This window comes from Lepidochelys kempii, chromosome 9 (genome assembly GCF_965140265.1).
Source record: "Lepidochelys kempii isolate rLepKem1 chromosome 9, rLepKem1.hap2, whole genome shotgun sequence".
NCBI classification, from domain to species: Eukaryota; Metazoa; Chordata; order Testudines; family Cheloniidae; genus Lepidochelys; species Lepidochelys kempii.
This window is the reverse complement of record NC_133264.1, coordinates 55,747,514-55,760,113: the sequence shown is the minus strand read 5'-3', so window position 1 is coordinate 55,760,113 and position 12,600 is coordinate 55,747,514. Positions and strand designations below refer to the sequence as shown.

Sequence of the window (12,600 nt, the reverse complement as noted above, 5' to 3'; positions counted from 1 at the left end):
TGGAGATAGTCCAGCGAAGGGCAACAAAAATTATTAGGGGTCTAGAACACATGACTTATGAGGAGAGGCTGAGGGAGCTGGGATTGTTTAGCCTGCAGAAGAGAAGAATGAGGGGGGATTTGATAGCTGCTTTCAACTACCTGAAAGGGGGTTCCAAAGAGGATGGCTCTAGACTGTTCTCAATGGTAGCAGATGACAGAACGAGGAGTAATGGTCTCAAGTTGCAATGGGGGAGGTTTAGATTGGATGTTAGGAAACACTTTTTCACTAAGAGGGTGGTGAAATACTGGAATGCATTACCTAGGGAGGTGGTAGAATCTCCTTCCTTAGAGGTTTTTAAGGTCAGGCTTGACAAAGCCCTGGCTGGGATGATTTAACTGGGAATTGGTCCTGCTTCGAGCAGGGGGTTGGACTAGATGACCTTCAGGGGTCCCTTCCAACCCTGATATTCTATGATTCTATGGTAGCACCAGAGACTGTGACTGAGATCAGGGCTCCAGGTGCTTGGTGCTGTACCTAGTAATAGACATTCCCTGCCTCAAAGAGCTTCTAAAAAGACATCTAGAACTCTAAATAGACAAAAGGTGGGAGGGGAAACTGAGGCATAGAGGGGGAAAATGACTTGCTCACAGTCCCACAGCCAATCACCAGTAGAGCTGGAAATAGAACCAAAGTCTCCTGACACCCAGTGTCCTATCCACGCTGCCGCTCTGAAGTGAAAAACCCTTGGATTTGTCTTGAGGATGGTTGCTCCTAGCTGCCATTACTACTGGATGTCATGGGATGTACTGTTAGTGGTATTCTCTAGGGGATAAAATAGTGATGTTACTAAGAATAGTGGTAACATACTGGCTGTCCAAAACATGAGAAGCACACCAGAGCCTTTTTGCATTGTTTTGTCCGCATGATTCAACCAAGAGACATTGGGACTACATTCCATAGAAAATAACTTGGCATAGGGGTGGGAGGAAGCAATAGTGAAGAATTGTAAGTTACATCTTGCACATATAGTGGCGCATTGAGAAACTCTGGACTTCCATTTATTTCATGTAGATGCTTGTCCCTGCCAATCCCCATGCCCGGCTCTCCAGTTGATTTCTAGAATTCTTATTCTGAAAATAAGAGATTCGACCCTTGGCTTTAGAAATCAGGGCTTCTGAGAATAATGTGTGCAGTACTAATTTATATTCTGATGGCACATGAACCTAGGTCTGAATTTCAAGCAGGGTAAGCAAAGGTGTGGTCCTTGATTTCCATTAATGCATGAATCAAGACCTAGATCCTACACTAAAAAATTCATGCTTCAGTGGTGTTTGGCTTGGCAGCCAGCAAACCAGGACAGCTTAAAGGAACTAGAGTGCACTAAAAGGAAGAAAGGAGTGTGCTGAAGGGGCCCTCTAACTGGGTGTAACTTGAAAGGAAAGCTTAGCCTTTCATTAGCATAAAGAGCTCTGCCTGCCAGCTCTGGCTGTGGCACAAGTAGCCATCTGCTGGAGCTGTGCAATTGCATTCTGTCTCTCTGTGCTGCACAGAGGAGCATTTGGTGAGCTGTGTTCCTTGAAACATGGAACATTTGGTCAGCCTCAGTCGTGCACTACAGACTTTGTTTATATATTTGTATGGTGCTTGGGTGAGACTCCCTGAAGGACAGCTCTGAGAGCATACGGATCTGGCCAAAGCCCAGCCTGCTGTTGGTCCCAGCAGCACAGAGCAGTAATGCTTGTGTAGACAAGCTGCCAACAGCTTTTCACCTGCAATGTGCCAAGCTGGGACGCCTGCTGCATGAATGGCAGAGATGCCAAGGACCAGATGTTCCTGATGACTTAAGTCGGAGCTGTGGATCCTCCCCTCTTAAAATTAGGCAGAAGGGCTCCACTGAAGTCAATGGGGGTTTGCCATTGTCTTCAAATGGGGACGGGGATTTCCCCCGAGATGTCTCAAGTGGACACCTCAAATTAGGCCAGACCCTGCATTCTGATAGGCCTGGGCAGACCGTTTTGCCTGTGCAGAGTTCCCTGGACTGACTGGTCTGCCCAAAGGGATCAGACTGCCGGATCGGGGCCTTAGCACTCTAAACCCTACCTGCCCCATCTCTGTCCCTTGCCATGGGTACTGGCCATGTGCAGCTGTCATTTTGCTTGGTATGGTATTGACTATGGCATTAAGGGGAGATTTCAGTAGGTATTTGGTGTCTCAGTTCCCACTAATCAATGGCACCATTTCGGGGGAGGTGATTCACTTGCTCATACTTCCACAGGCCATGGAGCTGGGGGTGGCCATAACCCAACCACTAGTAAGCAGTGGTCCTGTACTAAGTCCAGAGTGTCGCTCTGGCTGTGTGGGCACACCACCACTCAAATTTGACCTGGCTGTCCCTCCTTCTAGACAGAGGTGAGGCTGGGCCAAATGGCATTGTGACCTGGTGAATTGAAAAACACTATTTATTTTATTTATTTTATTTATCATTTTTACAGTGCAAATATTTGTAATAAAAAATAATATAAAGTGAGCACTGTACACATTGTATTCTGTGTTATAATAGAAATGAATATATTTGAAAACCTTGAAAAACATCCAAAAATATTTAATCAATTTCAATTGGTATTCTATTGTTTAACAGTGTGATTAATTGCAATTAATTTTTTTAATCACAGTTAATTTTTTGAGTTAATCACGTGAGTTAACTACGATTAATCGACAGCCTTAGTTCTAACTGTAGTGGGAGAGGCCCTCTGATTCCTAATCACACTGCTTGCCGTGGCATATTTAGCTTGAATGGATAGTTTGTATTGCCTGAGCAACTGGTGTGTGAAGTGTGTTTGTCTGAATGGTTCTTGTTTGATCATTTTTCCTGGATGCTTTTTTGTTTGTAGTTTGTTTTTTGGTTTTGGGTGTGGTTTTTTTTTCTCTGTAGGGGCCTGACATTAGGCACCCACCTCTCCTTTAAAAACCTTCCCATCTTGCTGCAATAATCAGAAGAATGTTGCTCTGTGGACATTGAAAGGTTACTAAGAATTTATGGAGCACTAATCTTATTCCCCTTAGTTATGGCAATAACTCACCATGTGTTTACACAGGAGGGGCTGCCTCAGCCAGAATACTGCCTGGAGAGCTCTCCGCACCAACCCCCAGCATTGCCATGTGCTCTGCTTGACTGTAGCCCTTTCACAAGGAACTGTTATGAGGAGGCTGGAAAGCCGGACTAGAGGGAATTAACCATTTCCAGTGCTTAAATGTCTCGTCTGAAGAAACAACCATGGATCCAGCTCTAACACTATGAGGCTCTCTGGGTGTGCCCAAGGGAGTTAGGAGCATAAGTCACACTGATTTTTCAGTTGGACTCATGTTTCTAACTCCTTTTGGCTGTTTTTAACCTCCACCCCTTGTCTTTATCTTCTGGGTATTCTGTGTTTCTGTATTTTATCCTTATGTCTCTGAAGGAGGCAGGGATTCTGTTCTTTGCTTGGCCTGTGCTAGCTACTGGAAAGGGCTGTGTGCATTCCCATTACATAGAATGGTGGAGTTTGTTACAACAAAAAGAAAAGGAGGACTTGTGGCACATTAGAGACTAACAAACTTATTTGAGCATAAGCTTTCATGAGCTACAGTTCACTTCATCGGATGCATCACGAAAGGTGCATCTCTAAGGTGCCACAAGTACTCCTTTTCTTTCTGCGAATACAGACTAACACGGCTGCTACTCTGAAATTTGTTACAACAGTGAGCAATTTTTTGGATGCCCAACTGGAGATGCCTTAGAGCAACGTTCCTCTGAAATCAGGCTCCTAGGTGTCTCTTGTTAGGCACCCAAATCACTAACTGCATTAGAAAATGGGGGCTGATATCTATGTTGAATCATAGCTTCCAAGACCCCACATTAGGGAGCCATCATCTAGTCTGACTTCTGCACAGGCCATTAAACCCCACCCAGTTACCCCTGTGTGGAAAAAATATAAAATAGTCAATTTAAAAACCTGTGTAGAAAGAGTCCTACATTTGCAAAGTGTAGCAGGAAATATCAACATTGAAATTGCCTGTACCAACTTAACTCTGCCCCATTATGTGTGTATGCTAGGAGAGAAGGCCCAGTACTTGGGTATGGCTGAGCCGTGCTCATGCAGAACCCAGGTGGTGAGGGGACAAATCTGGCTGTATGCTGCCTTTGCATTAGCATAACTTAGAGCAGCCTCAGAGTTGCTCTAATTCACACTAACTATTAATGGCTCTCTACGGACTGTTGTGCTGGCTGGGGATCCTTCCCACCACACCTCCTATGGCACAGGGGATTGGAAGGGGTGTTATGGAAGTATGTCAGCCCTACACTAGCAGGGATTCTCCTATACTTAGGGAAGCTCTCCCGCCTGGATCTATCCCCGGGCATTAACCAGATATTGTGCTTTCCCCAGAACTCTACCGGCGGGTTGGACAGAGTATTAGCAATGCACCAGCTGCTTGGCTTTTCTCTGTAGTCCCTCTGTGCGGCGTGTAGGCAAAGAGCACCAGCCTGGATCCCATTCCCCTGCTGCTCTCACAGGGCCCCGCCCAGCCTGCTGACTGAGGCTGAGTCGGGCCTAGCAGACACAGTCTGTATTTGGGGCCATGAGGAGCCAGGCATTTCCCCAGGGTTGTGCAGGCAAGAGGAGTCACTTGCAACAATGGCCCTTTTGTAGGGTGCAGCGTGCTCTCCTCCATTCCCTGCCCCCCTCTTCCCCCCCACACCCCCTCCCGAGGCATTGGAGAGGTGGGAGCCAAGCCATGTCTCTGTCTACTTAAAGCTTCCTTTGGGGGGAAGCACCCTCCCTTCCCTGCTTTCCCAGACTTGTAGCCCCTTCACTCAGGGAAGCAAACATTTCCCTGCCCGTATTTGACCTTACCTGAGAGTGCTGTGCCACCCCGGGAAGAATTCCCCTCCTCTCCATTAGCCACCCCCTCCCCAACTTGGTCCCAGTGGGGCTGCCTCTCCTCCTTGCAGATAGTCCTGAGAAAGTGTGTGTGTTGGAATGGGAAAACGAAGGAAGAGCTTTCCCCAGCCCCCTGCCCTTTGCAACATAGGGACCTGTGGCCCATGAGCTGGGGGAGAAGGAGCATTTTGGCGGCATCCTCTTGTGAGTTTGAGTCCCAGGCTGGAATTCTTTTTCCTGATTTGGGCCAGAAGATTCTGTTTTCAGGGCTAGCATCAAGACACCCACAGCAGCCACTCTGCCCCCCAGCCAGGGGTGATCAAGACCCTAGCCCCCATTCTTGCCCCCTGATCAGTTATTTATGGTGTTTCCAGTTCTGCAGGGGTTTATTCTGGAGGGGTTCTGGACAGTAAAGCACTTTGGGGCATGTGACACCAATCTCCTCCTGGGATGTAAAAGGACTAGACCACATTCTAAATAAAGCCTTGTTATTTCCATCTGTCAGTGACAGATTCTAACACAAGCACCTCCAGAACCCTCAGGTCCTCTGGGGCCCAGCAGGGCACCATGGCTGCTTGCCCCTATGCTGAAGGGGAGGCACCCATTTTGCAGTGATGCATAACTCCACCCTCCCATCTGACAGCTCTGTGGACAGCTGCCCATCAGGGCAGTGGTGATAACCCTGGGGAAAGCAGTGAGAAAGGGGCAGGGCAAGGTGCCTGACCATCTCTCCTGAAATGGAGCTGCAACCCTGTGGCCTAGGGACAGGCAGGGCAGCCAAAAGCTTCACCCTTTTCCTCTAGGGCATTTGGGGAGGGGTGCAGCAGAGAGCCCCCATTGGCTACTCTCCCACCCCCACCCCTCCAGCCAGGGATGATCAAGACCCAAACCCCCAGTCTTGACCCCTCCATGCCTGCCCAGGGTTAAACTCCAGGAGCAGGAAAGCCTATTACGTGATGTAGGAGTGAGTCTCTGCTCTTGAGGCATTGCATCATTGGCCATGTTCTCCCCTCTTGCGGCATTAAAGCAGTGCTGTGCTCTATTCTGCTAGCTTGACGTGGGCCAGGAGTTGGTCTCTAGCCATCACTAATTAATTCTTTGAAAGGCCAGCTTAAAAAAGCAAGTGACCTTGGAATACAGTGAGCTGCCAAGATCAAGCCATGAGCCATGCCTGACTGTCCTGGAAGTTATGGTTGCTGGTTGGTTTTGATGAGGTGGAGGGAATATGCTGGGAAAATGTACTGCCTCTTTGGAAGGTAGCTTGGCCTAGTGGCTAGGACATGGACTGAGACTAACGAGCCCTGGGCTCTGTTGCTAGCTCTGCAACTGGCCTGCTTGGGGGCCTTCTCCATATGTCCCTGGGTTTCCCCACCTGTAAAATGCGGATAGTGATACTGACCACCTTGTAAGGCACTGTTGGGGTCTACCCCTGGAAAGTGCTAGTTATGGTTATTTGATTGATTACTATTGTGTGTCATTTGAGCCCCCAGTAGTTCCAGCTCCTGACTGATATCTTGGGACACAGGTGTATTTGCATTTCAGGGTCAGATCCTGTGCAGACAAAACTCCCTTTTGGCCATAATGAGGGTTTCCCATGCAGAAGCGGCACCCTTCTGTGTGCTGAGAACACATATGGCCCAGTTCTGCCATCGGTCACACCCTGATGGAATTGCCACTGGAGTCCATGGACGCTGCCCTCCTGAGACTCTTTGGCCCTGTTAAGTGTTCTCTGGTTCTTGTCGGGTAGCGGAGGGTGCAGGGCTCAGTGACAGACACTCCAGTTGTCACTAAAGGAGAGGCAGATGCCAAAAGAGCTGAGATGTACAAGCAATGCCACTGATGGAGAGGGAGCGGCCCCTTTGTAATGCCTCTGCTCCTTGCCCTTTGGCTGCCAGGAAGAATCTGTTTGGACTTGGAGGAGGCCATGGGTCTGCTCCAGAAATTCAGAGCTGAACAGGAAGGAGGTGAGGCAAATGCACCAACCTCTCCACCTGGTGGCAGCAAAGCCCAAATCCGACCTTCCAGCAGGCCTTGCTGAAAGCTGAGCGCAGCCTTGGAGCACCCTGGAGGGAACTGGTATCAGCTGGCATTGCTGCTGGGTCATGCACAGAACACTGCTGAGTGATGGGCTGATGATAAAAGGGAATGCATCGCTCTCTCCTATTAGCAGCCTCAAGATTTGATTGGTCTCACAGCAAAGGTGAGATGAGATTGGTCTTGCTCCTGTCACTTGGGGGTATAGGCAAAGCTGTGCCGTGATGCAGTGCTCTGTAGGACTCAGTCCTAGACTAACGGGTGTGGGTCAGGACTGCCAGGGATCAGCAGGAGGCCCAGCTCTGACATGGCAGAGATGTCTGAGGTTCAGGTCTGCAGCTGGAGGGGCTGGAGCTGGAGTGCAGGGTCAAGTGCAGCAGGTCAGCACTGAAACGTCTGTGGGGCTCTGAGTGTGAAAGGGCTGAGCAGCTCTCCGCAGTGCTGCGGCGGCTGCTGGGCAGATCCCCATTCCAGCAGCCAGCCTTGAACAGGGAGAGAAAGAAAACCTCCCCCTCACGCTTCAAGATGAATCCCAGCCTATTTCAAGGGAGGAAGTGAAAGCCAGTGAAAGCCTTCCCTCCCGGCGACGCATGAACGATCCAAGTGAACTGGGCACTGCTTGTTTAAACTGCTGTGGCTGCTGCAGTTTTCTCAGCTGTTGCTCCTTCCTCTGGCCCATCTCCGGCAAGAGAACAGAGCCTGGTTTGTTCTGTCCTCCTTCCCAGACCCCCAGGCTATGGCTCTGCAACCCGCCCCTCAGTCACAGCCAGCGAGGGCAAGGCGGGCAGCAGAGCGAGGGGGTGGCAGGGAGGGGCGGCCATTTCCTGGCAGGGCCTCATCACGCTGTTTTTCATCTGCAGCCCATCAGCACCTAAGTGAGGGGCAGTCTGTGCTTCAAAGGGCAGGAAGGGGAAAAGCTCAAATGTTTATGGAAAAAACTCTCTCAAATAAGAATCCAGCCCATGCCCTGCAGCCATCAGGCCATTCAGTCAGCCACAGCAAGGGAAGGCAGCTCTCTACTCCAAAAGGTCAAAGTATGAAAGAGTCACTCAACAGCTTTTAGGGAATGGTTTATGTTAGGCCCTTTGGCTCATTACCATAGTAATGAGCACCTCACAATCTTTACAACATTCCTGGGAGGCGGGGCAGTGCTAACACCCCATTGTACAGACAGAGAACTGAGGCACAGATAAGCTAAGTGACTTGCCCAAGATCACACAGGAAGTCTGTGGCAAAGCAGGGAACTGCACCCAGGTCTCCCAATTCCTAGGCTAGTGCCCTACCCACTGGGCAATCCTTCCTCTCTCACACTGGCTGTCTCTTTCTCCCATGTCTAATTCTTCTTCTTCCCCTAACAGGTAAACAACAATGGAATCATCTCTTTCTTGAAGGAGGTTTCCCAGTTTACGCCAGTTGCTTTCCCAATCTCCAAAGACCGGCGTGTGGTAGCAGCTTTCTGGGCTGATGTGGATAACCGACAGGCAGGCGAAGTGTATTACCGGGAAAGTAAGGACCAGACCATCTTGCAGAGAGCCACCAAGGACATTGGACAGTATTTCCCTGAATTCCTGGAGTTCTCTGCCCTATGGGTTTTTGTGGCCACTTGGCACCGGGTGACCTTCTTTGGAGGAAGTTCCTTTTCTCCAGTGAGTTGTTGGCATTCAATGCTGGGTGGAGGATGGGATGGGAAAGGGTCAAGGTATGGAGTCCTACATTATACTCTCTGAGTTGCCCAAATTAATTAAATTTGACCTAGCTAAGACCCCTCAGAGTCTAGAACTCAAAGGCAGACCCCTCTCACCTGCACAGCTGCACTTAGGAACAAAGGAACTGTGTATATTAATGAGGGAGTTTATATCTGAAATTTCATGGGAAGAATGTGAGTCATAATTTGGAATAATTTAAGAACACCTTACTACATGCCTAAAAAGCCACAATCGAATCATAGAATCATACACTATCAGGGTTGGAAGGGACCTCAGGAGGTCATCTAGTCCAACCCCCTGCTCAAAGCAGGACCGATCCCCGACTAAATCATCCCAGCCAGGGCTTTGTCAAGCCTGACCTTAAAAACTTCTAGGGAAGGAGATTCCACCACCTCCCTAGGTAACTCATTCCAGTGTTTCAGCACCCTCCTAGTGAAAAAGTGTTTCCTAATATCCAACCTAAATCTCCCCCACTGCAACTTGAGACCATTACTCCTTGTTCTGTCATCAGCTACCACTGAGAACAGTCCAGATCCATCCTCTTTGGAACCCCCTTTCAGGTAGTTGAAAGCAGCTATCAAATCCCCCCCTCATTCTTCTCTTCTGCAGACTAAACAATCCCAGTTCCCTCAGCCTCTGCTCATAAGTCATGTGGTCCAGTCCCCTAATCATTTTTGTTGCACTCCGCTGGATGTTTTCCATGTTTCCACATCCTTCTTGTAGTGTGGGGCCCAAAACTGGACACAGTACTCCAGATGAGGCCTCACCAATGTCGAATAGAGGGGAACGATCACGTCCCTCGATCTGCTGGCAATGCCCCTACTTATACATCCCAAAATGCCATTGGCCTTCTTGGCAACAAGGGCATACTGTTGACTCATATCCAACTTCTCATCCACTGTAACGCCTAGGTCCTTTTCTGCAGAACTGTTGCCGAGCCATTCGGTCCCTGTTCTGTAGCGGTGCATTGGATTCTTCCGTCCTAAGTGCAGGACTCTGCACTTGTCCTTGTTGAACCTCATCAGATTTGTTTTGGCCCAATCCTCCAATTTGTCTAGGTCCCTCTGTATCCTATCCCTACCCTCCAGCATATCTACCACTCCTCCGAGTTTAGTGTCATCTGCAAACTTGCTGAGGGTGCAATCCACACCATCCTCCAGATCATTTATGAAGATATTGAACAAAACCGGCCACAGGACCGACCCCTGGGGCACTCCACTTGATACCGGCTGCCAACTAGACATGGAGCCATTGATCACTACCCGTTGAGCCCGACAATCTAGCCAGCTTTCTATCCACCTTATAGTCCATTCATCCAGCCCATACTTCTTTAACTTGCTGGCAAGAATACTGTGGGAGACCGTGTCAAAAGCTTTGCTAAAGTCAAGGAACAACACATCCACTGCTTTTCCTTCATCCACAGAACCAGTTATCTCATCATAGAAGGCAATTAGATTAGTCAGGCATGACTTGCCCTTGGTGAATCCATGCTGACTGTTCCTGATCACTTTCCTCTCCTCTAAGTGCTTCAGAATTGATTCCTTGACGACCTGCTCCATGATTTTTCCAGGAAATGAGGTGAGGCTGGCTGGTCTGTAGTTCCCAGGAACCTCCTTCTTCCCTTTTTTAAAGATGGGCACTACATTAGCCTTTTTCCAGTCCCCCCGATCGCCATGAGTTTTCAAAGATAATGGCCAATGGCTCTGCAATCACATCCACCAACTCCTTTAGCATTCTAGGATGCAGCGCATCCGGCCCCATGGACTTGTGCTCATCCAGCTTTTCTAAATAGTCCCGAACCACTTTTTTCTCCACAGAGTGCTGGTCACCTCCTCCCCATGCTGTGCTGCCCAGTGCAGTAGTCTGGGAACTGACCTTGCTCGTGAAGACCGAGGCAAAAAAAGCATTGAGTACATTAGCTTTTTCCACATCCTCTGTCACTAGGTTGCCTCCCTCATTCAGTAAGGGGCCCACACTTTCCTTGACTTTCTTCTTGTTGCCAACATACCTGAAGAAACCCTTCTTGTTACTCTTAACATCTCTTGCTAGCTGCAACTCCAGGTCTGATTTGGCCTTCCTGATTTCACTCCTGCAAGCCCGAGCAATACTTTTATACTCTTCCCTGGTCATTTGTCCAATCTTCCACTTCTTGTAAGCTTCTTTTTTGTTTTTAAGATCAGGAAGGATTTCACTGTTAAGCCAAGCTGTTCACCTGCCATATTTACTATTCTTTCTACACATCGGGATGGTTTGTCCCTGTAACCTCAATAAGGATTCTTTAAAATACAGCCAGCTCTCCTGGACTCCTTTCCCCCTCATGTTATTCTCCCAGGGGATCTTGCCCATCAGTTCCCTGAGGGAGTCAAAGTCTGCTTTTCTGAAGTCCAGGGTCTGTATTCTGCTGCTCTCCTTTCTTCCTTGTGTTAGGATCCTGAACTCGACCATTTCATGGTCACTGCCTCCCAGGTTCTCATCCACTTTTGCTTCCCCTACTAATTCTTCCCGGTTTGTGAGCAGCAGGTCAAGAAGAGCTCTGCCCCTAGTTGGTTCCTCCAGCACTTGCACCAGGAAATTGTCCCCTACATTTTCCAAAAACTTCCTGGATTGCCTGTGCACCGCTGTACTGCTCTCCCAGCAGATATCAGGGTGATTGAAGTCTCCCATGAGAACCAGGGTGTGCGATCTAGTAACTTCTGTGAGTTGCCGGAAGAAAGCCTCGTCCACCTCATCCCCCGGTCTGGTGGTCTATAGTAGACTCCCACCACAACATCACCCTTTTTGCTCACACTTCTAAACTTAATCCAGAGACTCTCAGGTTTTTCTGCAGTTTCATATTTGAGCTCTGAGCAGTCAAACTGCTCCCTTACATACAGTGCAACTCCCCCACCTTTTCTTCCCTTCCTGTCCTTCCTGAACAGCTTATATCCATCCATGACAGTACTCCAGTTATGTGAGTTATCCCACCAAGTCTCTGTTATTCCAATCACATCATAATTGAGGAAGAAGACCTAGGTTAAAAAATCAACCTGATTTAGAGAAGAAGTGAAGACAGTGATTTGGAAGAAGAGGGAAGTTAATAGTAACAAATATAAATCAGAAGTTAGGAACGTAGAAAATTGATAAGGGAACCAAAGGGACATGAGGAGAAACGTATGGCCAGCAGCATTAAGGACAATAAGAAGCCATTTTAAAGATATATTAGGAACAAAAAGAATCCTGACAAAGGTATTGCTCCATTACTAGATGGAAATGGTAGAATTATCTATAATAATACAGAAAAGGCAGAAGTGATCCAAAAATATTGCTGTTCTGTATGTGGGGGAAAAACAGATAATATAGTCTCATCATATGGTGATCTTTCACTTCCTCTAGTATCTCTGGAGGATATTAAACAGAAGCTACTAAAGTTAGACATTTTTAAACTAGCAGATCCAGATAACTTGCATCCAAGAATTTTAAAAGAGCTGTCTGAGGAGCCTGCTGGCCCATTAATGCTGACTTTCAATAAGTCTTGGGGTACTGAGGAAGTTCTGGAAGAAAGCTAATGATGTGTCAATTTTTAAAAAGGATAAATGGGGCTACCAGGGTAATTATAGATCTGTCAGCCAGACATTGATCCCGGGCAAAACAATGGAGCTGCTGATACAGGACTCGATAATAAGGAATTAAAGGAGGGCAATGTAACTAATTCAAATCAACATAGGTTTATGGAAAACAAAGCCTGTTAAACTAGCTTGATATCTTTTTTTGATGAGATTACAAGTTTGATTGATAAAGGTAAAAATGTTGACATAATATGCTTAGACTTCTTTGAGAGAGTCAAGGTGAGTGAGGTCATATGTTTTATTGGACCAGCTTCTGTTAGCGAAAGAGACAAGCTTTCAAGCTCACACAAAGCTGCTCTTCAGGTCTGGGAAAGGTATTAGGATCATCACAGCTAAATACAAGGTGGAATAGAT

The 12,600-nt window shown here is 47.9% G+C and overlaps 1 protein-coding gene across 5 annotated transcripts in view; it reads left to right on the top strand.

Moving 5' to 3' along the window:
* SNED1 (sushi, nidogen and EGF like domains 1) overlaps positions 1-12,600 on the top strand; it is a 123,920-nt gene that overhangs the window by 38,617 nt on the left and 72,703 nt on the right. For 4 of the 5 annotated variants that reach the window (XM_073360484.1, XM_073360483.1, XM_073360486.1 and 1 more), the window contains exon 2: positions 8,294-8,581. In XM_073360484.1, the coding sequence (XP_073216585.1) occupies positions 8,294-8,581 (288 nt within the window). Of the gene's footprint in view, positions 1-7,060; positions 7,102-8,293; positions 8,582-12,600 lie in introns of those variants that run through there. The other variant, XM_073360487.1, reaches the window with a different exon arrangement.